The 26,668-nt window shown below is 54.2% G+C and overlaps 1 protein-coding gene across 1 annotated transcript in view; it reads left to right on the forward strand.

Moving 5' to 3' along the window:
• SYNE3 (spectrin repeat containing nuclear envelope family member 3) overlaps positions 1-26,668 on the forward strand; it is an 83,745-nt gene that overhangs the window by 22,232 nt on the left and 34,845 nt on the right. The window contains exons 2-4 of the mRNA XM_032837509.1: positions 10,765-10,922; positions 20,607-20,779; positions 21,639-21,948. Of these exons, the coding sequence (XP_032693400.1) occupies positions 10,779-10,922; positions 20,607-20,779; positions 21,639-21,948 (627 nt within the window). The 5' untranslated portion in view covers positions 10,765-10,778. The remainder of the gene's footprint in view (positions 1-10,764; positions 10,923-20,606; positions 20,780-21,638; positions 21,949-26,668) is intronic.

Here is a 26,668-nt window from a genome sequence, read left to right on the forward strand (position 1 = left end):
CCTATGTGTACGGAGCAGGTGAGACACGGCCTCCACCCCCGAGGGCCACAGTCTGATGGGAAAGTCGGCACATCAGCGACAGTCATGGAGCCAAGTGGGGCATGCTGGGTGACAGGGGTACCCGGGGTGGTGCATACCAGGGGCTACAGGCGTGAGGGGCAGATGGCAAAACACTGCTTTGCTGATAAGGCCATAGGCCTGGCCCAAATGCCAACTCTTGCTCTAGGAAGTATCTGGAACATTAGGTTGAGCTGTACAGGTCATTCATGGGTCTTTTATCTGCCACCCAGCTACGGTATTTACTTTATTGACACCCTAGCCTTCCAGTCTTCCCTAACATGCCAGCCAGGTAGTACTGACCGCTTGTCCACAGGGAAAGAGCCGTGGTCGAGGAGAAGAAGCCTCTGGAGTCCCAAACTATCAGAGTTTCAATTCCAGCTTTGCATGCTTTGGGGAAAGTTATTGAAGATCTCTCTGCTTTGTTTCCTTACCTATAACATACCTTGGTAGGGTATGGCCCAGAGAGCTCGCTCTTATGAAGGTCTCCAGCTAGGACAGTTAGGAGTTGTGGGTTGGAACAATGTAGCGTTCCCTCCAGCATGGTAGATGGGCTTCCTGATGCCTTGTTATAGCTCATGGCTGTTGCACATTGTGACCTGGTAACAAAGTAAAATTAGCCTTTCTGTCCCCAGCACAGACGATGATCATTAAAAAGTCCTGCACTTTTGGATAGGGCAGGGCTTCTTGGTCACATATAATTCCTTTATTAAGAGTGATTCTGTTGGAAAAAAGTCCCAAGGTGAATTGGGTGTGCCCTTTCCCTTTGTGACAACCTTCAGTTTGAAAGCTCAGAGAGGATGGAAGTCAGGTGATGACTTTGATTGCTTCCACTTTGCCAACAAGGAGACTGGGTTTGGAAGCTAGGTGGCGGTAGTCTGCACTGGAACCAGGGTCCCCTAATCCCATTCCGGGGCCCATGTCACCCACAGGAAGGCTCTGATAATGGGTTAGCAGAGTCGCTGATGTTCCCCCTCCCGCATCCCCGCCTTTCTCGGATTTTCCCCAAACCCATAGCATGTATATGTACATCAAGGACAAGTATGGCCAGAGAGATGCTCCTTCTGGTTCCATATTTCTTACTTTTAGGAAAAAAAAAAAAAGAATTGAGCTGATAATTACCAAGTACCAACTTAAGTGACAGTGGGAGTAAATACTATTCTTTATAATTTCCAGATTTACCTGTCTGTTCACAAATATGTGTAACACCAGCCATGTTCAGTGTCTGTCCCAGGTACCTTGATCAAGGGAGCAGCAATCAAGACAGGCAAGGGCCAGGCTCAGATGCAAGTTCACGTTCAAAGGAGCTCAGTGCGGTTGGGGAAGTTGTCACTTTTCATCCCGTGGCAACCACTGAGGAGCTGAGTTGCTGAGTTGTGTGCAGGCATCCAGGTCCCTTTTGAACCCAGCCCGTCTGAGAGCTCCAGGAGCACAGAATAGGGTGCCCCCCAGAACCCCTGTTTCAGAGCTCAGAGAGACCGTCACATGCTACATGCTTCTGGCTGTTGGTTCAAGGGTTTTGGCCTCAGAGAACCACCTGTTCAAGGAGTCAGCTGGCAGGTCCCTTGGAATTGGAGCAGATTCCTGTTGGCTGCGTGTCCCCCTGTCACTCAGCTCCCTACTCCTCTGGCCTTCAGCCCATGGCCAGGCTGGGAGCTGAGCCAGGGACAGCCTGAAAGGAGGAGGGGCCTGGGAAGTGCTCTGCGGAGCCTGGGAGCTTAGTAAGGGCGCTCGAAGCGCAAACACAAGTCAGTCAAGTGGTTGGCCTTTTGGGACTGCAGATTAAAAGTCACAATAAACTATCCCGGCACACCGATTGGAAGAGGCTAAGATTGAAGTCCTGGCCGTGGGAGGATGTGCGGGAACCAGAACCCTCACACACACGGCTGGTGGAACGGACGGGGGTGTGGCCGCTTTGGAAAACAGCCTGGCAGTTTCCAAAAAGTGTAAACATCACACCAACCACGTGATCCAGCCTCTCCACTCCTACGTGTTTCTGCAAGAGAAATGAAAGGGAATGTCTATACACAAGTGTTCTGAGCCACTTTATTCGTAAAAGCTGCAAACGGTCCGTCTGTGCTGTCTGCGCAGAATGGGGCCGTTACAAAGCACAGAAAGGAATGAGCCATTGATACGGGCATCCGCGTGGATGTATCCCAGAGTAGCTGTGGCAAGGGAAAGGAGCCAGGCCAAAAATAAATACACACGTACATAGTGCACCATACGATTTACATGAAATCCTCCAGAAAAATGCCAAGTGCCCTGCAGGGACCGTGCACAGATCAGTGTTTGCCGGCGATGGGGTGTGGACAGAAGGGAGGGACCAGAAGTGGGATCAGGAACCCGGGGCGTGATAGATGTGTTCTTTATCTTGAGTGGGGTGATGGTTTTATGGGTGTACATGTCAAACCCTATAAATTGTGCGGTTTAACAATGCCTTATTCATCAGTTATACTCCCAGGGAAGCCGTTGGAAATGAAGGTGACCCCATCTCCAGTCCGCTAACCAGTAAGATGACTCTGACCCTGCCCTCCTTCAGAGAACTCCTCAGCACATACGAGCAATGGAACAGGAACAGCGCTGTCCAGCGGCCGGGTCCCATTCTGGGTCCGTGGCTTACTAACCATGCTGTGCCCCCCCCCACCAAGCAAAACCCAATTTTCTTTCCATGAGATGGAAACCATGATCCTAACTCCCTCCTAGGTCGGAAGGAGAACATGGGGAAATCCACAGATGGTGCTTAGTAAACCTATAATCAACAGCGGTGTACACAGTGTCCACGGGCTGCTGAGGAATGGAGGGGTCGTTGGGCGGGGAAGGAGGAAGCTGGGAAGGTCTCCACCTCTCTCGGTGGCTCTAAGTGGATCTTGGAAAGGAGATCAGAGAAGTGTCTGTTGGAAGGAGGCGCATAGGGGTGTGGTAGGAAGGGACTTACCAGCCAGAACTAAGCTGGAGGAGGGGGCAGCATCCAGACTCAAAGCTTCTGGAAGACTCTACAGTGTGCCTTGTGGTGCAGCAAAGTGGAGCTAGGGTTAGTGGGGAGCTCAGTCCTTGAGGGTCACGAGGAGCGCTGGCTTCATCTGCCAGTCCAAGGTTTCTCAAATTAGCACCCGAGGGAGATGTTTCTGGAGGCCACAAGTTGTATGACAAATCTAGTCTAATAAAAACAAATAAAAAGTTAAAAACTATACATGTTGGGGCAATGCTCTCAGATTGAAAGGCCAGATTTTCATCTAGCAGAAAGTTCTCATTTCTGGAATCCGTCTTGGTGAGAGTGGGCTCTGAGAATACGTTACGTGCAGCCACGATTTCTCCTTTAAAAAGGTTTGCCATCGCCTTTTTCCACAGGGGAGCCGCAGGAGGCATGGGGCAAGGTGTGCATGGTCGCTGTGGCCACACTTCCTGTGGGCTACGGTGCAGACCGTGCAGGGAGCAGGCTCCAGTTCTGGGGGAGGTGCTGTGGGAGGTCGGGCCAGAAGGCCAGGCAGGTCTTGTGGGTTCAGGGATGACTGGGGGATTTGCTGCTCCCTGGGGGAGACTCCCCCATCCCACCACCTCCAAGAGAAGGCGTGAGGCACAGGGGACCTGATAGATGCCTCAGCTTTGCAGGGCCAGTGAGAGGCCTGGAGGAGGGGCATGGGGATGTCTGTCACTGCCATGCTGTCACAGATCACTTGGGAAGGGAGGCCAGGGCAGGTGCAGGGACAAAGGGCTGACACCTCATCCTGGCTTCCACCCCATTGGGCCAGATCTTCTTAGGCCGGGGCCCTGGAGCCTGGGGCAGCACCTGCGGCTGGCCTGGATGTTCTCCCGGCCCGGAGCCTTAGGGGGTGTCATCACAGTGTCCTTGGGACTGTGAGCCATGTTTTTTACTGCCGGAGCCTGGATTGAGTCATGACCCACAGTGTGAAAAACCAACACCCACCTAACAATCTCTTCTGAATCAGAAGCCAGTAGGACCGCCTTGACCGGCCTGAGCGACCTCATGCCTGTGGTCTAAGGCTCTCTGTCCCAGCCAGGTCGGACTAGGACTCTGACACCCTGCCCAGTGCTCTCTGATCGCCATCTGACAGCCAGTCCCTGCCTCCTTGACTTCTCACCGCCCTGACCCCGCTGCCAGGAGCCGGCTGTGACCCTGGGGCCTCAAGATCCCTACAAGGAGCCCACCCCTTTGAGGCCTCTGACTGGTCCCCGCCTGCCCCCTGCCCCCCCCCCGCCCCGCCTCCAGCCGGCAGCTGGAGCCGAGCACACCTGTGCCCAGGAGCCCCTGCCCTGCCCCGCCCCAGGGGTGCATTCTGCCCCCATTCTCTCTTAGTGGCCATGTGCGTTCTCTCCATCCCCAGATGTTTGTATTTGACCTCTGACCATGCTCGCCAAGGTTAGCGCTCCCTGGGTAGAAATTGTGGCATCCTCCGCGCTGTGCCTTTTGACAGAGAGCTTGGCTTCAGTCGACTGAGAGGACTGGGACACGCTGTTTCAGAATCAGAGTCTGGGGCAGGAGCTGGGCCAGAGAACAGTGTTCACTGCCAGCGGCCGTTTATCCGTGACGGGGGCTGTTCGAAAATCGTTCTCAGAGCCCTCGTTGTGAAAGCCGTCGCTGGCCGGTCCCCTCTGTGGCTGGAATTGTAAAGTGGACCCCACAAGCCTGGTAGGATGAGGGGGTTTTGGTGTCAGCAAATGGGATGGGCAGGGCTGGGTTGCGGTGGCCTGTCGTCTGTGTGGCTTTGGGCTGTCCCTTAGCCTCTCTGAGCCTGTCCTTCCCTCTGAGATGGGACAGAGCCCAGCGATTGTCCCGGCTCTGGATTCAGGCCCTCAGAGGCTGTTAAAAGATGAAATAAGGTGGTGCCAGACTCTGTCCCCACTCTTCACGCTTTGTTCTCAGAATCACCTTCTGGGCATGCTGGGCAGGAGAGAACTGCCCCAGGACCGTCCTGGTGCTCCAAAAGACACTCTGAATGGTGGCCTGGCCACATCATCGTCGCCACACATAAACAAAAGAGCGCATTCCCAGAATCCACTTGAAATAAGCTTTGGGATTCAAACCAGCTGCCTGAAATTCCATCTGCATCCATGAGAGCAGCGGGAATGAGTAAGGATGGAAACTGTGGCAGGGCAGGAATGAGTCACGGGGAAGCTGGGCGAGTCACGGAAGGGGCGCGAGCCCCCTTCCCTGGGCTCAGGGTCAGCGTGTGGTGGGGGCCGCTGGCCAGGCTGGCAGGGCAGGCACAGCGGGCTGTCACTCTCCATAGGGTCTGCCACGGGTCCAGGGGTTACTGAGGTCTGTGTGCTGAAGGCTTCTGGGTACCAGAACGAATGCCAGTGGCCAGGCACTGCATGACCGTGGCTGCCTGGTAGCAAGGGCCAGATCTCTGAGCAGAGGCCCAGATTTCCCCCTGGAGTAGCCTTTTTGGAACTTTGACGTTCATCAGAGAGGATCCGCGGGCTCCCCACACTGCATGGGCAGCCCTCACTGGGGTTGGGCAGCTGGGGGCCACGGGCAAAGGCATGGACGCTTCGTAGAACCGTGGTGTTTAAGAGCAAAGGCTTTGGACACAGGCCAACCTGAGTTCAAGTCCTGCACCTTCTACTTAACGTCCCTCTGACTTCGGGTGACATTCTTAGTATCACGGATCCTTAATTTTCTCAGCAATAATGTGGGGGTAATGCCGAGTCTCTCACTGGGGCTTTGTAGGATAAATGAGTTAATAGCCATAAGCCCTTCATCCTAGAGTTAGGCACACACACAACGCCAGACCCTTGTTGCCTATCGCAATTATTATCCTTAACCCTGCGTCCGCCCCTTGGGGCAGGCTCATTTGCTTTCCTGGGTCTGTTTCCATCTTTGTAAATTGGTACCAATAATGCCAGCCCCATGACAGCCACTCTGTGAACCTGGCTTTGCTCCTCTCTCTGCCCGGGGGGTTTGGGTGTCCTGGGGTACTGCGTTCCCCAGTGGAATTGGGCGAGATCCTAAGCAGGGTGGTGACAGCGTCCAGATCCCCAAATGGCACGTGTATTACAGTGTGTGCACGTTCCCAGAGGAGGCGTTGAAGGGATTGAGGCAGGGGACGGTCCCAGCCTGGTCCTTAGGGAGTCTGGTGGCACCGCAGAGCCAAGGAGGGACCTGCACTGTACCGCCTCCGCTCTGCAGGTCCTGGGAAGGGGAGGGGGGTCTGTGCACCGACTGTCAGGAGACGGGCTCTGAGCCCCAGCTGGCCGTCAGTAGTCAGTCAGTGGTTTTGTTGCTGCAGTGCTCGGTCCTGCTGCTCAGTGGCTCCCAGCCCTTGGTCCCTCCAGTTGCGTGAAGGTGGCCGATCTCCCGGCTCCCTCTGGTCTTCTCGAGGCTTCTCGGCTCCTGCACCCCTGCGTTGGCCGGCCCCAGAGGTTTGCCGCTGGACTGAGTGGATTTGGCCCACCTGGTGGGATCCTGTCCAAAACAGAGTCACTGCCCGCCCCGGGGCACTTCTGTCAGATGCCCCAGGGGGCAGGGAACTGGACTTGGCTTTGGAGACAGTGTGGTCCGCGGGACGGGCACAGACTGTGGACTCTGACAGAAGGAGTTTCAGCTCTCAGCCTGAAGCCGTGGGTCTGTGTGTCTAGTCTCAAAGTTTTTTTGTTCTTGTTTTTTCCCAAAGATTTTATTCATTTGCCGGAGAGAGAGAGAGAGAGTGCGCATAAGCAGGGGGAGCAGCAGGCAGAGGGAGAAGCAGGCTCCCCGCTGAGCAAGGAGCCCGATGTGGGGCTTGATCCCTGAGCCCCGAAATCATGACCTGAGCCCAAGGCAGACGCTTAAACGACTGAGCCGCCCAGACGTCCTAGTCCCAGTGTTCTTACCTGCGAGGGGAGAAGTGAGGGGGCCAGCGCTGGGCTCGAAGCACCTGCTTTCCTGACGAGTCCCCACGACATTCTACAAGGAAGGTGCTGGTGGACAGGGGGAGGCTGAGCTGAACTCCCGCCGCCGGGCAGCGTGAGTCTGCCGCCCCCTGTGTCACCTCCCTCTCAGGTCGGGGTGGGGGGTGCCCTGGGCCAAGTGCCTGGCGCAGCGTAGGCCATTTACCATGGCAGCTGTGTTCGTGCCTTTCTCTTCCCTTTGGGCTACATCCCATTTCCAGCACCCTCTACCACGGCACACATATCAACTGCGTTTGGGCCCCTCACTTTGCCCTGAGCCTCCCTCCTCAAGCTCTAGTTCAGCTCCCCCCCTTCTGATCCCACAAGTCTTGCCTACTAACATGTCAGCCTCTCATACTTAGGGGTTTTGACCTGGGTTCCAGCTGAGCCCCTGATCTGTCCTGCCTCAGCTTTATTCCTGGGCCCTGGCCTGGCTTGTCTGTCGTCAAGGCCAAAATGTCATTTCTCTTCCTGCCATCATTTGTGGTAACCACACAGGAGGCTGGAAACTGGGACCATTTCCTTTCGCTCTCTCTCCTCCTACGGACCAGCCCCGTGCTCACTCCCATAGCCTTCCCTCAGGGGTCCTCCTGCCCCTGCCCCTTTAGGCCCTAACCCCCAGCCTCCGCCCACCCCTGTGAAGGCTTCCCCTCTCTACCCTCCCCGGCCAGGGTCACCTGCCCAAAGCTCAGAAATAGTCGTGTAGCGAAGCCCCATTGTTAGCTCTTGTGATTTAATGTGTTAATAAAAAATTGTGTGTTTGTGCATGTATATCTCATTGATTTAGTCTTTTGATAACTATGGGTTGTTTTTTTTTTTTTTTAAAGATTTTATTTACTTATCTATTTATTTATTTAGAGAGCAAGCACAGGAAGGGGGCAGAAGGAGAGGAGAGAGAGAAGCTGAAGCAGGTTCCCCTCTGAGAGCAGAGCCCCACGTGGGGCTCGATCTCACGACCCTGAGATGGTGACCTGACCCGAAACTAAGAGTCTGACGTTCAACATTCTGAGCCCACCCAGGGCCCCTGATAACTGTGTTTTCAGATGATTGGTTTCCTTTGTAATTCTTTGCATTCTATTGTTGCCATTTCAAGCCTTTATTCAGAGAAAGCTCTGGAAGTCTAGAGCTGTCCGGCTTCCCTCAAACCACCCCCACGCAGGCCCGGAGCACACTCATCTGCAGCCCACATGCGTGCTCAGTGTGCTGCTTCTCTCCCATGAGCTTTTTTAATTTTTTAAAAAAGGATTTTGTTTACTTGAGAGAGAGAGAGAGCTGTGAGCACAAGCAGGGGCGGGGTGGGGGGGTGGGAGGGAGCAGACTCCCTGCTGAGCAAGGAGCCGGACGTGGGGCTCAGTCCTAGAACCCTGAGATCATGACCCGAGCCAAAGGCAGACACTTCACCAAGCGAGCCACCCAGGTGCCCTTCTCCTGTGAGCTTCTTGAGACAGGTCTGGCTGCAAGCTTATGTTGAGTTCCTGTGCGTGTCATGGGGAACGAAATGGTTGCAAAACAGGCTAAGATGCCCCGGTCTCCTGAACTCCGCCTGGGGCTCCCCGAGCCCAGCCTCATGAGGTCCCTCAGTGGAGGCCGATCCAGGGGTCTGAGGCCCACCTGAGCCCCACCGTACCCCACTACACCCCAGGTGTCCCATGTAATGTACATCGTATGACGGTGTAACGTACAATGTACATCAGGGTCTCCAAACCACCCTGCCTTACAGGCCCTGGGCATTTGCCACCAGAAGGGCTCTCCCAAGCCTCTCTAGGGCCGTGTGGCAATGAAGAAAGTTCTTGCCAGCGGTCCTGCCCCCAGAAACTCTGGAAGACTCCTTTCTGCCCCTCCCTTGCCTTGCTTTGTAAAGTTACGTAAAAGCTGAGCTTTCTGGAAGCCAATCAAGTCCCACACTAGACAGGAGATTAAAGACACAATGAACCAATTTAAGCGCCCACACATTCTACTGTGCTTTACAAACGGAGCATTCAAAGACAGGGAGTGGCTTCAGGGAACTTATTAAATTGTTAGAAAAAAAAATCAAAACAGCTCTGAAAGGAAAACAACAGGATGGGACGCTGAGCTCCAAACTGCAGGCCCAGGTCCCCCTTGCAGACCGCCTGCTTCGGAGGTGAAGGCCCGTCCCCTGCACTCTGGAGACACAGCCCAGCCCGTGCGGCCCTGGGTGGGAGCTCAGAGCCTCAGGCCCTCCGTCAAGACTTGTTGGACCACAAGCTGATGATCAAGAGGACAGAGCCAACACACAAGTTAGTTCAACCTTGTGAAGAAACCGTTGTTTTTTTTTTTTTTTTAAATTTTTATTTTTAAAGGGGTGGTTGCTCTTTCTAGAAAATTCCCAAAGTGCCTGTGGAAAAATAAGGAAACCGAAGCTTCCAACTCTATGTTTCCACCATCCACAGGCCAACAATCTCTACCCGAGCAGCCTCCAAGGACACTGTGCCAGGAAAAGAGAGGCCTGAGGTCACGTGGGATGTGGCTTCAGCCACTGTGGGCCATGCCCCCTGCAGTCAGTCACGTGGACCCGTTGTGGCCGGACTGCCCGACCTTTCCCCAGGAGCTTAGTTTTTTGTGGCTCTGTTTGCTTCTAGTGTAGTGTTGTAACTACTAAATATACAATTTTGCCGAATGTTTTGGTGTCGTTATATTGTAAGAATTCTCCATCATCCATTCATTTTAAGCGTACTTTTCGTGGGCTGCATAATATCCTGAAAGGTGGGGAACCCTGCATCCCTTAACTAATGCCCCACTGTTGGGCATTTGGGTTTTTCCAGTTTTGCTTCATTTGCCATTTTAACCAATGCTACATTCGTTTTTCAGTGCCTTAAACTTTATACCAGTCCTGGGCCGTCTCAGCATTGGCGGAGGGCTGACTCTGTGCAAGGCGTTATGGGAGGTTGGGGATAAGCTACACACAATCCCTTCACATAAGATGCAGATATAAATAACTTTAATCTGAAGTCGGTTATCGTGGCATAAGCAGACAACTAGAGCTGGAATACAGAATAGTTTTGCCTGGGTTTAATGGGATTCTAGGAAGGTTATGGGCGAAAATCTGCGCCCTGGTGTCTGCAGCTGAAAGGTAAGGGCGAGGGAGCGGAGGGCACCGTAGGGAGGGCTGCTTTAGCTGGGGGATCCAGGCCTTAGGTCTTCCCCTAAGGCGGCAGAGCAGGTGGGTCAGTTGAAGGTGCCAGGTCATCTCAAGCGCAAGGTCAGTTGAATGTCCGTGGCCACCACAAGCTAGGTGGTCTGTGGCTCAGCGGAAAGACACCAGTGATCGTCCCCCATGGACCCAAGTTCGTGGAGAGCTAGCAACAAGACCCCTGGCGGATGGGGCCCATCCCCATCCCTGAGATGGTAATATTCAGGAGGGATTCCGGGGCTGACCTCAGCTTGCGTGATGCCAAAAATTATTTCTCAGGGTGAGACTACTGGATCCATTGAGATCATGATTCATTATATGTCATGGACATCTCAGACTGTATGTGATTTGGGATTCTCCTTTGGAGGGGTTTCAACCCACAGAGACAGAAGAGGGTTGGTCCTGAGTCCCCAGCTAGGGTGAGCGGGAGGCAGGGATGCTCAGAGGCCGGGGAGAATTTCTGCCAGCCCGGCGCCCAGGGCCTGCTCTCCCATAGGAGAGACCCCGTCTCCTCCGTGGTCCTTTGGAGGACTGTGCAGCCGAGTGGGAGCACCAGGAGGGGCGCTGGTGGGATGCGGGTCTGTCCCCAGCGTCGGTTCCACCCCCCACCAACACTACCAGACGTTCTCACCCGCCGGCCTGATCTCATGTGGTCCTGCCTTCAGCCCCTGCAGGTGCCATGACTCAGCCGCCCCAGGAGGACTTCGACAGGAGCGTGGAGGACGCCCTCGAGTGGATGAAGGCGGTGCAGGAGCGACTGCAGGTCAACGACAACACCCAGGGGCCCCGGGCGGCCCTGGAGGCCAGGCTGCGGGAGACAGAGGTACGCAGAGGCCGTGGCTTCCGTGGCCCCATGGCCTTGGCCGTGTTCCTCCCCTATCAGGCCTCAGGTTTCCGGGCTGATAAATGGCAGGGGTGTGTCTCAAACTCGGATGTGTTGGAATCTCCCGGGGATTTGGGTTTGAGTGCTGATTCTGATCTGGGAGGTCAGGGCAGCCCCCCCCCCGGACCCCCGTCCCCACCGACGGTATGGCTAACGTGATCCGGGTGACGCAATTGCAGCTGGTCCTGGGACCATGCTTGTTCAGCCGCCATCTGGTTCTTCTGCACCGGCAGAGGCTCCATGCGGCCAGATGGGTCCCTAGCATCCTTCTGCTTCCCTGAGTCCCTGAGCTGAATGTCCCTTCCAGGTCTGGGTGGGTCCAGATTGGCCTTCAGGAGGGAGGTTCTGCCTAGTGAGAAGTGACCCCAGGGCCAGGGTCTGGCCTTGCTCCCCACAAGGCAGGGCTCAGGGTCTGTGGTGCTATGCCTACTAGAAGTGCTGGTGCCTGGGGCCTGGCCTGGCACTGTGCTGTCCCCATCCGCGGGCACCTGCTCCAGGCCCAGGGACAAGGCAGGAACATCAGCATGAATCAGAGACCTGGGTTGGACTCTCCATGCTGATGCTAATGTGCTGTGTGACCTTGGCCAAGTCCCTCTCCCTCTCTGGGCCTCAGTTTCCCATCTGTGAGCAAAGCCGAGATGGACACATCTCTCAGGTCACCTCTATCGGGATATCCTGCAATTCTAACTTGTCACCTAACAATGGCCGCTTTTAAGGGAGGCTTACTTTTTCCGACACAAACCGATCTCCCAACCAGGCCAGAAGTCGAGCTGACCCCACACCCAGTGTCCTGGGTTGCTTTCTTTTTTTCATGTAGTCTTACTGATGTGGTGCATCTTTCTGAAAATATCTAATGCTCTTTTTAGAAATGGATGGTCAAAATGAAGAAATTCATATCACCTTTGTAGGGCTGATATTTAAGGCTCAACACAACATTGTGAAGGAGGAGCCTCAGTTACATATGGGGAAACTGAGGCCTAGGTCATGTGACTCGTCCACATTGGAACAGTCTCTGGGTGGGACATTCCCTCCTGGAATTCGGATCTTCTGAGTCCTTGTCAGATGAGTTTTCTGCCTCCCTAGAGCGTCATGTGCTCCTCTGATGACCAGAGATGCTATTCACAATAAAACTGTGCCCAGCAGGGCAGAAAGCAGAGCGTTCTGGTTTCTCTGACATTCTTCTCATAGAACAGCTCACTGGATTTGAGTGACACCAGGCTATGGAGTCTGGACATCTTGGGTTCAAATCCCACTTGGCTTCTTGCTGGTTTTGTGAGCACCGGCCAGTCATTTGACCCTGTTGGGCCTCTATTTACTTCCTTTCTAGAAAGGGATGTGCTAATTATCTCAGAATGGCGCTTCTCATGCCTTCAGTGGCCTGACTCTGGTGGACCAGGGACCTGCCCTTTTGAGTCATGTTTTTTCACTAGCTTCCCCTGCAGCAGGCCTCAGACCATGGCCTTGGGACTCCCAGGTGACCGACTCATTCCTGTCCGCTGCCCTCAGGTTGCTCCCGACACAGTCCCTTGCCACACACCTGATTAAACACAGCCCTGTTCCTGCAAGGTAGGCGTGGAGGGCCCCCCCCCCACCTCTCCCAGTGGGGGGTGTCGCCTGCTTGCTGGGGCAGCATGAGCACTTGCCAACCTGGGCCACGTGTCCTCCTAGGACAACCAGGAACAAGTGCTTGATGGGGCTGGTCAAAGCCCCCCACCAAGTGACCGTCAGGGCAGGAAGGCAGGGACACTTTTAAGTCCTATGATCAAATGCTTCCCGATTGGACAGTGAAGTGAGCGGAGAACCCGGGGCTCTTGGAGAACCCCAGGGAGGTTGTGTCTCCCAGCCTGGGAGATCAAGAGCGTTCTCTGGGTACAAGCGACTTTACTGTTGAAGCTCCAGTACAGAAGAGGTAGTCAGGTGGAGGACTGCAGGGGCGAGGCTGGGGAGGAGGGGGCTCCAGGCAGAGGGAACAAGTAAGAAGGGCCTGGAGGTGGGCAGAGCCTGAAGCACACACTCGGAGCCCTAACGGGGCTGGTGTTGGGACAGCACCGGGTGTCAGGCAGAAGCAGGGGATGGGGCCAGAGAGGTGGTTAGGGGTCAGAGGGGGATAGCCTGGAGCACCAAGCCGGGGGGTTTGGATGTCTCTTCCGCAACAGGGGGGATGGTGGTTTGGAAATTCGGAGGGTCCGGGATTGAAGGACTCCCCACTGGAGGGGAGCTGCCAGCCCGAAGCCCCTTCCCGTGTCAGACTTGGCCTTCCCCATCAGCAGCATTGTTATTGACACCAGGAGGCACGTATCCAAAGATCCGTCCTCCCAGATCACTGAGAGCCGGGGCGCGACATTCATTCACCACCTGTCAGTTCCTCTGGGCAGCACTCTCCGCTTTCATGTTTATTTTACAAAAGCCCTGTGAATGCTGTTTTACTATGCCCACTTTTCGATAGCAACCTTTGATTCCTGGTCACAGTGAGGAGCCAAAACTCCAGAAAGTGACCTCGTCAGGGCTTGAACCCATGCATGAGTCCTGAGCGTCGCTGGCCATCCCCATGCAGGGGCCCGGGGCAGTGGAGGCAGGCGAGGTCCACCTTACCCCAGGGCTCACGACCTAAAGGGGGACAGGTGTGCCCAGAATCCACGCCACACGGGGTGTCCTGATGTTACGATGTGATTCTCCTCCTCTAAAACCTTCCATGGCTCCCTGTTGCCCACCAAAGAAAACCCAGACTTCACCTGGTGTCCAAGTCTGCTCTTCCCTACTCGACCCTGCTTTCCGGCCTCAGCTGCTCCAGCCCTCACCCCGAGCAAGCACACGTCCTCTCCTGTTGGCAGACAGCCTAGATGTCTGCTCAGCAGGCCTCTGGCCTGTGCTCTTGCCTCTACTTGGAACACCCTTTACTGAGTGTGGGTGTGGGTGTGCTTGTGAAATGAAGCACTGCCCCCCGCCCCCCGCCTCTCCACCCGCAGCCCAGCTCCTGATGCTCTCAGTCCTGGAACACTACAGCCCTGTATGACCCGCTGTCTCAGGTACTACCCATCCCTTTGGACCTGGCACCCGTATACCAGCAGGTCATCACCCTCTGGTGGTGTGAGGCAGGGGTGGTAAGCCGAGGCGGGGGTGGTCCTGAGGAAGAGCCTGTGCCCACCCCTGGAGCCTAGGGGGAGGGGTCTGTCCTGGGTGCTCCACCACCGGCTCTCCCACGGGTCTCAGGCATGCTCCGTTCTGGGCTCTGACATTTCAAAACCAATTTTGCAATAAGAAAGAAAACATTTCGCTCCTGCCATCTGGTGAAGGGAGCTGCTAGGGACTTTTCTACCTCCCCAGTCCCTGGGACCTCTCTCTGGGGTCTCGGGGTCTCCCTTGTGGGCCCCCCCGCTACCCCAGCTCAGTGATGTGTGTTCCTGGTAATCATTTGCTGGAGTGGCGAGGGTGTAAGTTCCAGTCCAGCTGTGACACCTCATAGCTCTGTGGCCAGGAGTGAGTCGCATGCCCTCCGCAAAGTGCAGGGAGGGTCCTCTCCCTCTCCGGCAGCTCAAGGACCCCCAGGGTGGTGGAAGCCTTCTGGGAAGGGAGACTGGAGAGTGTCACTCTGGAAACTGGGGCTCTGGCAGGCTGGAGTTCGAATCCCTGCGTGGCCGTTTCTCCCAAGAAACTTGGGAGAGTTTCTGGAACACCTGGAGCTTAAGATTGTTGGGGTGGAGGTGGGGTGGAGGGAGCAGGGAGGCAAATGGCTTACTGGGGTCCTTGGCCAAGTGCAGGCCCCCTGGCAGAGCCGGCCCCGTGGGTGAGGTAGTTTCTCGTGGTTTCGATGCAGGAATGGGTGCGTGCCGACCCTCCCTGCCCGTGCCCGAGCCTCCAGGAGCTGGTCCCCTGGGTGCCAGCATCTTGTCTCTTTGCCCTCTGGTTCCCAGCCTCCGTGGCCCTGCTCCGGGGCCATGCCTCTGCTGGGCTGCTTCCTGGCTGGCTTCCAGACCACCGGCTGTGGTCAGAAACAGGCTTCGTTCCCTAGGACTTGGCTTCCAAATGCCGGACACACTGTGCCTGAACACCTTGTGCTCCTCTACCTCTGCTCAAGCCCCCATCGCAGAAGCTTGCATGTCACTAAGAGCTGGCGCCAGTGCCACCTCCTCACAAAGCCTCCTCGGGTTTCCCCACGTCCCTCCTTGGAACTCTGGTCATTACCTTGTTGTGTCTGTGGCTCATTTACAGTCCTCTGTGCTCTTGGCTGCAGACCCTACCACACCCTGAAAGCACTGGGCCGTATTGGTTCATCCTGGACCCCAGGACCCAACACAGTACCCAGCAGAGTACTGAGAATAGTACCCAATATAGTACCTAGCATCATACCCAGCATAGCACCCAGCATAATACCCAGCACAGTACTACACATAGTACCCAGCATAGTACTCAACACAGTACTGAGCACAGTACCCACCATACTGCCCAACTTAGTACCTAGCATAGTACTGAGCAGACTACCCAGCACAGTGCCCAGCACAATGGCCAGTATATTACCCGCTATAGTTAGTGCCTGGCATAATACTCAGCACAGTGTCCAAGTCAGTACCCAACACAGTACTGCACATAGTGCCCAGCATAGCACTAAGCATAGTACACAGCACGGTTCCTGTCTCATCCTGGCTGCACTGGTGAAAGCCCAGACGGACCCTGTCCCTCCAGCTTTCCTGATCTGGTTGTTCTCCTCTCCCCTGAGGTTTTCGCGCCATCCAACCCCCACCAGACTGTGACTCTCACTGGCTCCTTAAGCAGGATCATTCTGTGGCTGCAGGTCGAGTGCCCCTTCCCAGCTGGCCAGCGCCTCCTGCCAAGCGCTCCTGGATCTTGCCTTTGATCGGCTGTAAAAGAGCTTCCCACCAGCCAGAGACCGTTGTCCTGACAGTAGTGAAGGAAGGTGGAATCGGCTTCTTAAAAGCTTAGGCCCAGCCTCCCGGCCTCAGGCCGATAGCAACTACCCGACTGGTTGATATTTTGGTTTGGGGACAGATGTTTCTGCTTTGGGCCAGGAGGGGCTGGCATTCTGTCTGCCTTTGGGCCTGGCCAGCTCTCCCCTGTTTGGTAGGGAAACCTCAGACTCCCTCCCCTGCAAAGGGCAGAGGTTTGAGAGGGCTGCCGTGTCCCCTCCATCCAGCCTGCACCTCTCCGAGCAGAGGAGGCAGGAGAGCAAAGGGCCAGAGGCCGACAGGAGGTCACGCCGTCAGGACACTAGGTTGTGGGAAAGGGGCCGTTGTTTCCTGGGGACTTTCCAGGCTTGGCTGGCGCTCTCTCTCTGGGGGTGAGACTGAGCTCAGCGTTTGACCCCCCAGCCACTGGCCCCATGGGTTTATAGAGCCAGATTCTGACGGAGCCTCATTTGGGGGGCAGGTATGAGGAGGCCGCTCCCACTGCTGTGGAGAACTGTCCCGCAAGGCTTCAAGTTTCTGTGGGTTCCCAGCGCCCTTGCCTATGAAACTGCCATTACCGGGGCACCCCTCTTGTGAGCTCAGCGTGTGGGCATTCCATCTACTCCTTAACACTGGGGGTCAGAAATCTCGGGTCCTTCATCAAATTAGATCTCTGAGATGACAAGAAATTCATCCTGAGCCTCACTGCGGGATCCCTGCTCCTGAGTGGAATGACATGGTGGGTAATCTCCCTCAGCCCAGAACATTCTGCAGGGGCCCCCAGATCTTTAGTCCATGCTAACTACTAGGGTGTCTTTGTCTTCCACATCACAGCCTGATACTGAGAGGGACCCAGCAACTCTGTAGGGTTCTTTGGGGTCCTGCTGTATCCCCCTGCTTGGCCAGGCCCCAAAGCAAACAAAACCTCTTTTCCCCTCTTGGGGTAGCTCCCTGCTCTCCATTCTGCCTGTACCACCCGCCCCGATGCTCACAGACCACAGAGAGCCTGAGAAAGGAGCTTGTTTAATGTCACTCTTTGAAAATACAGGGAGGACGACAGGCCCCTATCATCGTCATCACCGTAATTGGTAACCATTCTCCTAGGAGGTGACAAGGGCTGACACCACTGCCCATTTGCACATGTTGGAAAAGGCCCTACATCATATCTCAACCTTTTAGAAAGTATACTAACCCAGCAATGTTTTAAGTAACTATATTTGTTTAGATTAATGGCATAACCCTATGAGGTAGACGAAGTGGGAATTGTTATCACTATCTCAGGGTGTGAAAGGGAGGACCAGAATGATCCGTTGACCTGCCTGGGGCCACACAGCCATCAGTGAAGTGGCATCTGGCTTCCCTCACCTGGTCCCAGTGCCCACCACAGAGAAGGGTCCCAGAAAGCCAGGCCCCTGGGACTTCATGCCGAGAAGGCTGGCAGCCAGTCACCAGGGAGACAGGTGGGATAACAAAGCTTGAGCAGTAAGCAAATGTGCTGTCACCGAACAGGGATCAAAGGTGGGAAAAGTCAGTGCTAACAGTGGACAGTTGGTAGCTGACAGTGGAGCATGGCCAGGTGACGGTGTGCCCAGGGCTCTCCCTGCATCAGGGAGTGTGACCATGACCCTGGATGGCGTCAGGCTTGCATTTTACAGGCCTGGAGAGTCTTAAGTACTGTGATGAAGGTCACGCAGGTAGGAGGGAGTGGTTTTGGAATTGGAATCCAGTTGTACTTTTATTACAGAGACCATACTTTAGTGGCCAAAGAAGTAAATAATGCCAGTCAATAAGGAGACAACCTGCTGTTAATCAAAGGCATGCTAATTGCTACACATGGTGTGTTAGTCTGGGTCCTCCAAGAGGCCAAGGCCAAGGTGAGATAAAAGCTCAAGATGGTTTAGTACTGGGAGTCCTGGCCTCAGCATCAGAGAGCAGAAAGAAAGAAAAGGCACCCAAATTGGCAAAGAAGAAATCACTCTGCCTTAGCAGATCACATGATTCTCTATGTAGAAAACCTGAGAGCCCCCAGCAAAAAATTGCTAGAACTGCTACAGGAATTCAGCAAAGTCACGGGATATAAAATCGGTGCACACAAGTCAGCTGCATTTCTATATACTAACAATGAAGCAGAAGAAACAGAAATCAGGGAATCGACCCCATTTACAACTACATCAAAAACCATAAGATACCTAGGAATAAACCTAACCACAGAGGTAAAGGGTCTATACTCTGAAAACTATAGAACACTCACGAAAGAAATTGAGGGAGACACAAAGAAGTAGAAAAACATTCCATGCTCATGGACTGGAAGAACAAAAGTTAAAATGTCTGTGCTACCCAAAGCAATCTACATGTTCAATGCAATCCCTACCAAAATACTATTGACATTTTTCACAGAGCTGGAACAAACAATCCTACAATGTGTATGGAATCAGAAAGACCCCAAAGAGCGAAAGTGATGTTGAAAAAGAAACCAAAGTGGGTGGCATCACAATTCTGGACTTCAAGCTCTATCACAAAGTTGTAATCATCAAGACAGTATGGTACTGGCACAAAAACAGACACAAAGATCAGTGGATCAGAATAGAGAGCCCAGAAATGGACCCTCAAGTCTGTGGTCAACTAATCTTCAACAAAGCAGGGAAGAATGTCCAATGGAAAAAAGACAGTGTCTTCAACAAATGGTGTTGGGAAAATTGGACAGCAACATGCACAAGAATGAAACTGGACCATTTCCTTACACCACACACAAAAATAGACTCAAAATGGATGAAGGACCTCAATGTGAGACAGGAATCCATCAAAATTCAAGAGCAGAACCCAGGCAGCAACCTCTTCGACCTCAGCCACAGTAACTTCTTGCTAGACACGTCTCTGAAGGCAAGAGAAACAAAGGCAAAACTGAACTATTGGGACTTCATCAAGATAAAAACCTTCTGCACAGCAAAGGAAATCATCAGCAAGACTAGAAGGCAGCCTACAGAACAGCAGAAGATATTTGCAAATGTCTTATCAGAAAAAGGGCTAATATCTAAAATCTAAGAAGAACTTATCAAACTCAACATTCAAAAAAACAAAAAATCCAGTCCAGAAATGGCCAGCAGACTTGCCCAGACAATTCTCCAAAGAAGACATGCAAATGGCCAACAGACACATGAAAAAAACCATGTGCTCAGCATCACAGAATCAGGGAAATACAGATCAAAACCACAGTGAGATACCACCTCACACCAGTTAGAATGGCTAAAATTAACAAGTCAGGAAACGTCAGGTGTTGGCAAGGATGTGGAGAAAGGGGAACCTTCCTACACTTTTGGTGGGAATGCAAGCTGGTGCAGCCACTCTGGAAAATAGCATGGAGGTTCCTCAAAAAGTCAAAAACAGAGCTACCCTACGACCCAGCAATTGCACTATTAGGTATTTATCCAAAGAATACAAACATAATGATCCAAAGGGGCACGTGCCCCCCAGTGTTTATAGCAGCAATGTCCATAATAGGCAAACTATGGAAAGAGCCCAGATGTCCATGGACAGATGGATGGATAAAGAAGATGTGGTATATATATTCAATGGAATACTATGCAGCCATCAAAAGAAATGAAATCTTGCCATATGCAACATTATGGATGGAACTAGAGGATATTAGGCTAAGCAAAGTAAGTTACAGAAAGACAAATACCACATGATTTCACTCATATGTGGAATTTAAGAAACAAAACAGGTGAACATAGGGGAAGGGAAGGAAAAATAAAATAAGATGAAATCAGAGAGGGAGACAAACCATGAGAGACTCTTAACCATAGGAAACAAACTGAGGGTTGCTGGCGGGGGCACTGGGTAACTGGGTGATGGGCATTAAGGAAGGCACGCAATGGAATGAGCCCTGGGTGTTCTATGCAACTGACAAATCACTAAACTCTACTTCTGAAACTAATAATAATACATTATATGGTAATTAAATTGAATTTAAATAAAAAAAAATTTTTTTTAATCTCAGTATGTTTGATAGGGAAACATTTATGAGAGAAAATGAGTTGGGAGCCCCATCAGGCTGGGAGGGGCAAGGTCAGTCTGATGGAGTTCTGACCCCCCAGTCCAGGGGATCAGGGAGTGTCTGGGACTGTGGTGTGGTTCTAAGGGAGCCTGGTCAGGCCTCAGGGCCTCCTGGACCAGTCACCCATCAGAGGAGCTTGCCTTGATGTTCCTGCTTGGTCCCTGGAGGGAGCAACTGAGAGGCCCTGGGTCAAGCCCACCCCTGCCAGTAGACCTGAGAGATTCTCATGGCCCCACACACCGTGACATGGACTTGCATTTTCTCATTTTATACTGAAAAACAACAATGAAAGAAAAATTTGGGAGCTAGTTACTATAAATGACCCCATTTTACAAATGAGAAAACCATTTGTAATGGGTTCCCGGGCACTAATGCAGCTTGTCTGAGCTCACACAGCTAGAAATGGTCAAGTGAGAAAGGGAAGGAAGTTACACCATCTGACAGCTCTGCGGGGGCGCGGTCAGCTCCGTGGCTCCCTGCTTCCGACCTCAGGGGTGCTAGCTGGCTGCCCACGGTCACGGGAGAAGGAGGCAGGGGCTATGGGGAGAACCCAGCCCCTCTGACCTCCAAGGCCTGGCTCTTGCCATCATGCCAGTGTCTTGCCAAGGTTCTGTCCACTTGGACTTTCTTTGTCTCACCCCTGGAAACTGGCTTTTGTGTCCATGACAGAAACTGTGCCAGTTGGAGCCGGAGGGGCGTGTGAAGGTGGACCTTGTGCTGCGGGCGGCTGAGACCCTCCTGGCATGCTGCCATGAGGACCAGAAGCCCCCAATCCTGGCCCAGCTGAAGGACATCAAAGCCCAGTGGGAGGAAACGGTCACCTACATGATTCACTGTCACAGGTAGGGTGGCTGGGGACCCTGCTGGGGACCCTCCTTGTCCACCACTGCACTGTCCGGGGGTCCTCTGCCCAGGGGACATTTCTCCAGTCCTGGGATTGCTGGGAACAGGGCGTTCTCTGGGGATTTTGGCCAGCGCTGCCTGCCTCTTTCTAATTATAATCAAGCTTAATGATGATAATAGACAGCGGGAGCGGGTCGTGTTTTGCCAACAGTTAGTTCTTAGCAGACTTGCCTGTGTTCATCCTTCAGCAGAATGGCAGAGTGAAAATTAACTTGATAGCAATTTAGCCTAGATTGTCCGCCTAGACCTGGGAGCCAATGAGGGATGGGGTATTAGACAGACCTGAGATTGCCCCTTGTTCTGCTGGTGACTTGCTGTGTGGTCTTGGGAAAGTTACTTGACCTCTCGGAGCGCCAGGCTCCTCCCCTGGATAAGGGTGTGATCAAGTGATCCTTGAAGGTGGCTGAGAAGAGGGAAAAGGGTAACAAATGTCAAGGGCAAGGCACGGTAGGCCCCCGGTACACGGGAGCTAACAGCGTCCCCTCCATCTTTATGAAACCAGACGTGAGTGGCTGGGGTGACTTGGCCCGGTGCTGTCGGCTTTGCAAGCCCCTTCACTTAGAATTCCAAAGTAGTTCGATGTTGACTGGATAGATGGGGCCATCTCCATGTTACAGATGGGGAAACTGAGGCAGGTGAGGAGTCAGGGAGATGCAGCCAGTTCGTGGCCCCTCTGAACCCACATGCAGGCCCCCAGTGCGCTGCCTCCCCGGAGCCCGGGACAAGCCCCCAGATACTCCCGCACTCTGGACGGTATTGGATACGGCAGTTCACAGCCTCACGCCGCTCTGTCCACAGCCGCATCGAGTGGGTGTGGCTCCACTGGAGCGAGTACCTGCGGGCTCGCGATGAGTTCTACCGCTGGTTCCAGAAGATGACGGTGGCGCTGGAGGCCCCCGCGGAGCTGCAGGTGGGCCTGAAGGAGAAGCAGTGGCAGCTGAGCCATGCCCAGGTGCTGCTGCACAACGTGGGCAACCAGGCGGTGCTCCTGGACCGGCTGCTGGAGGAGGCGGGCTCCCTGTTCAGCAGGATCGGGGACCCCAGCGTGGACGAAGATGCCCAGAAGAGGATGAAGGCCGAGTACGGTGCGGTGAAGGCCAAAGCCCAGGTGTGTGAGGTGTGGCGGGCTCCAGCTTCGCCCCTGCGTCATTCACCCCTGCCCTATACCCACACAGCTAAGCACTCGCTCCCTGCGCGTCCGCCCCCCCAACCTGGACGTCCCCTCATGTACTCACTGTCTGCGGTGCAGCCCCCCAACACCCACTCATCCGCTGGCCCCCGCCCTGCAGCGACCCGCCCCTGCTCCTACCCACTCCCTGTCTGTCTCCTCCCTCACTAAACTACCTGATCTGCTGTTGGCTCTCCTGCCCCTCACCCCCCTGCCGCTTACCCCGCCCCCCAGCCATCGCTCTGTGTAGGCACCCTCCTGGCCCTCTGTTGACTCACTCGTCTGGTCGTCTCCCACCAGCCTAACTGAGCTCATATTCCATAACCCCCCACCTCTCCATCCGCGCACTCCCCCATCGGGCATCAGCCCACCGCCACTCACTCTCCGCTGTCCACCACCCGCTCACTCCCTATCTACCTTGTGCCCCCTGCCCACGCACTCATGACCACATACCTGCCTTCCATCCGGTCACCGCCCACCTCTCCACCTCCACCCTCCCACCAGCCTCTCCTGTACCGTCCGGACACCTGGGGCTGCCAGGGGCTGTGCACACATGTGGTGCTTAGCCCCTGTGCACGGACTGACCGCCAGTGATGCTGCCCTCTGCCCACCTTCTCTCCTTTCCCCCATCCCTCCCCGCTTCTGCCACCCTCCAGCCCTCCCTCCTCTGCTCTCCTGACCTTCCCTTTCAATCCTTCTGCCCATTCTTTGTCCCCATCCCCACACATCGTTATATCCTTGCCCTCTTTTTAGTACAGATTTGATTGATTGATTGATTGATTGAGAGCATGCAAGCATGCTCTTGGGGCAGAGGGAGAGAAAGAGAATATCAAGCAGACACCCTGCCGAGCAGGGTCCAATGGGCCCATATATTCTTGATTTTTATTTTATTTATTTATTTATTTATTTATTTATTTAATTTATTTATTTTATTCCTGATTTTTAACCAGTCCATTGAATTCCCAATTTCAATTAGTATTTTTAAAAGAAATTGTAATTTTGTTTTCTGATCTCCACTGCTCTTTCTGTCATTGTGTAAATGTTGCCCTCCTTCCGGATCCGGGCTCTATCTGTCAGTGTTCTCAGTACATACAGTTTGTAGTCGCCATCACACTGTTCAGGTAGCTGAGGTTCCAGAGCCTGACTCTGCTGTCCATTGGGTCTCCTTAGAGGGCAGATCATTTCCTTGGGGACTTTGTAGTTTTGAGCTGTGAGCTCACCCCAAGCGGACTCTGTCTGCAGAAGCCCCGTGGCTGGGGCCTGACCCCTAAGTGGCCTGTGTTTGCCTCAGCCAGGCTCCCCCGGGAATTCACCTGCGTGATTCCTCTGTTCATGTCAGTGTGTTCGCTGGGGAGTTCCTGTTTCCAAACTTGAACCCCAAGCCAACATTATGCGAGAGGCTCCTAGCTCCATACTCTGAAAGGTGATTGTTTTTTGTTTGTTTTCTATTTGTTTGGTTTTATTTTTATCCTAGAGCCCAAGAGGAAACCCAGACTTCTTTCTTGTATTTTGCGTATAGGGAGATTTTTCTGGTTCACCCTTAAGGGTTCTGACATTTGGCATTTGCCTCCGCCTCCTCTGGGCCCAAAGTCCTACTTCCTCTTCCAGCCTTTGCACTAACCTCAAGCACACCCATGAGTTTAGCAATCTAAATCTTTGCTTGGGGTCCACGTGATGTCTCTTCCCTTGGTGTGTGCACACACAGGCCTGCGTTTAAACAACGCTTTGTTAAATTGTATGTGGCGTTTTGGGCTGTCGGTCCTGGGGAGGTATTCAGGTTTTCTAGCCTGCCATATTGCTGGGTTCCTTCTGATCACAATTTAAGGACAGCAGTCCTATAACGGACAGGAATCCTGGAAAACCGTAGCAAGAACAGGACTCCCGTCCCCGAATACTTGGGAAGGGACCTGGGTTCCCTCCAGGCTCTGCTGCTTCCCAGCTGCGTGGCTCGGGGCAGCTCACCCTATAAGCAGCCGGGCTGAGGACTGAAGGAGTTACAGGTGAGCCCTTTGCAAACCGGCAGGCGGCCTCCCAGCAGGAAGGACACCTCTGCTCTGCTTGCAATAGCAGTGAGAGTAAATAGCGACCACGACCACTACCACAATGCAGCCTGGGACACAGCGGGTGCCAGGAGCTATTTACAGAGTGAATGAGAGCCCTGCCTTTCAGCCTGGAGGCGCACAATTCCCAAGGCCCCGGAGGGAAGGAGGTGGTGGGGCAGCTGCGCTGGGGACAGAATGGACGGGTGGGCCAGGCAGGCAAGGAGCCTGGTTCTCATATGTGAGGCCAGTTGACCCTCCCCAAGTCCCGGGCAGCAAGGACAATTACTCTCCAGGTCTGCCCCCGGGGCCCCCGGCAGAGAAGGCACCAGGCCCCCAGGGCCTCCTGGTTGTGACTTTACAGGAAACAGGTGCTGCTGTCAATCAGCAGACAGCCTCCGCAGCAGGCAGAGGACAGGAAATGGAGCGTCGTTAGGCATGGGGGGGTGTGTTTTGTGTGTGTATGCATGTGTGCGTGTGTGTGGAGAGGGTGTGCCAGGGACCCCGGGTGAGCACCAGTCCACGTGTGGAAATGATCACCTCAGAGATCCTCCTGGTCACTCCGGGGGCCCTCCCCCTCACTGGATCCGAAAGATCATAGAAAGCACAATTCTTCTTGGCGATGTCTGTCTTTTCTAAGTCTCTTCATGTCTTTGGCCTCACCGGGTCCTTCCAGCCTTCTCTGTGGTAGATAGAGCAGGTTTGCCTAGGCCTGTTGTGCAGACTTAAAAAAAAAAAAAAAAAAAAACCCAAGTGGCAGTCCCTACTGTCCCTCTAGAAAGACCCAGAAGGTTCTAGGTGACGCTCCAGCTAGGCTCTACTCCCAGCGGTGCCTCGGGTCCTCGCCCTGCACCCTTCAGGGTCATGCGGAGAAAGTGGCAGGCAACAGCAAGTGGGAGATCTGGAGCCCCTGAGGAGGGAGCACCGTGCTTCCCGCAGTGTCTGGGAGGCAGGGAACAGCTATCAAGGTCTGTCGAGCAGAAGCTTGGGGGCTCCCATGTTTGCAGGGTGACCTGGTCCTGCGTGGAGAAGTGAGTTCAGCTTGGCTTCCGGCTGCTGGCTGAAGCTCGCAGACGCTGGGTTTTCGCTTCCCAGCCACCAGAGCCTTGGGAGCTCTGTTCCCACTCACGGGGAGCCCTGTCAGCCCATGGTCATGGGCGGGAGCAGCTGCCTGTCTCCCCCAGAGCGGGCCGCAGCGGACCAGAGGTGCTGGCTGGGGAGGGCCAGGGTGGGCTCCGCGAGCCGTCCAAAGTTCTCTGCAGACTTGCGTGAGTTCATTTGCCTAGGGCAGGAGCCATAGCTTCTTCCAGATTCCAGAGGGGGCCTGACCTCCCGAACACTGAGAATTTTTTTTTTAAAGATTTTATTTATTTATTTGCCATAGAGAGACACAATGAGAGAGGGAACACAAGCAGGGGGAGTGGGAGAGGAAGAAGCAGGCTCCCCACTGAGCAGAGAGCCTGATGTGCAACTTGATCCCAGGACCCCGGATCATGACCTGAGATGAAGGCAGATGCTTAATGACTGAGCCACTCAGGCACCCCAAGACTCAGAATTTAGTGAGCAAATCCAACTTTGGTGCTGTCCTTAGAGATTTAACTTCCAAGCCCAAGGTCCTCATTAGTGAAATGAGACAGAGCCCCCGCCACACAGACACCAACCCCCAGGGCACACCCCAGCCCTGCCGCCCTAGACCACAGGAACATTCCGGAACTCTGAGCTAAGCAAGGCGGGCAATACTCCATGTCCTGGGGCCCCTGAGGATCCATTGTGGTCCAGATGCCTCCTGTGCACCTGCCGTGGATGTTGGAAAAAGGCTTCTCCTTGCATGAAAGGATCTCCCCAGGCAGATAAGAAAGCCGTCCCGAGGCGGGCCTCTGAAACGCTCCTAACCCAGGGACAGGACGAGGCCGGGTCAGAATGCCCAGGGATCCAGGCCTGTGCTCAGGGTGGGCCTCTGCGGCATCGTCCTCGTCCGCTCGGGCTGCCGTCACACGACACCACGGCACAGATGTATTTCTCACAGTTTTGTAGGCTGTGAAGTCCAGCATCAAGGCACTGGCAGGTTTGGCTCCTGGTGAGGGGCCTTTCCTTGGCCTGTAGATGGCTGCCTTCTTGCTCTCATGGCAGAGAGGGGGACAGTAAGCTCTCTGCTGTCCCTTCTTCTAAGGGCACCAATCCCATCCTGGAGGCCCCATCCTCATGGCCTCAAGTGACCCTGATCTCAACGGCCCCACCTCCAAATACCAACATGTTCAGGGATTCGGCTGCAACCCGTGAATCGGGGGTCACAGCTCCAGCTGTAGCAGACATTCTTGCGTTAACACCTGCCTTTTCCCAGTGAAGAGTCCATTTCGACTTTTCTCAAGCTAGTCAGCTGCCCGTTGCTTTCACCCTCTGAAAATCCGTGTTTGACTTCCGATGCGTTCATTAGCCGGTGTTGAGGAGGACAGGAGGACAGAGGCACTGTGGGGGCCACTCTGGGCTGTGGCCTTTGCGACCACCCCTGGAGGGAGACCCCGGGACTCCATTCATTGGCCAAGCCCTGAGGTGAGCAGTGTGGCGCACTGCCAACCCCAGCCCTCGGAAGTCAAGAAGAGAGCAGGCTGGTTGCCAGCGGG

Source organism: Lontra canadensis, unplaced genomic scaffold, assembly GCF_010015895.1.
Source record: "Lontra canadensis isolate GAN:19392208 unplaced genomic scaffold, GSC_riverotter_1.0 scaffold98, whole genome shotgun sequence".
NCBI classification, from domain to species: domain Eukaryota; kingdom Metazoa; phylum Chordata; class Mammalia; order Carnivora; family Mustelidae; genus Lontra; species Lontra canadensis.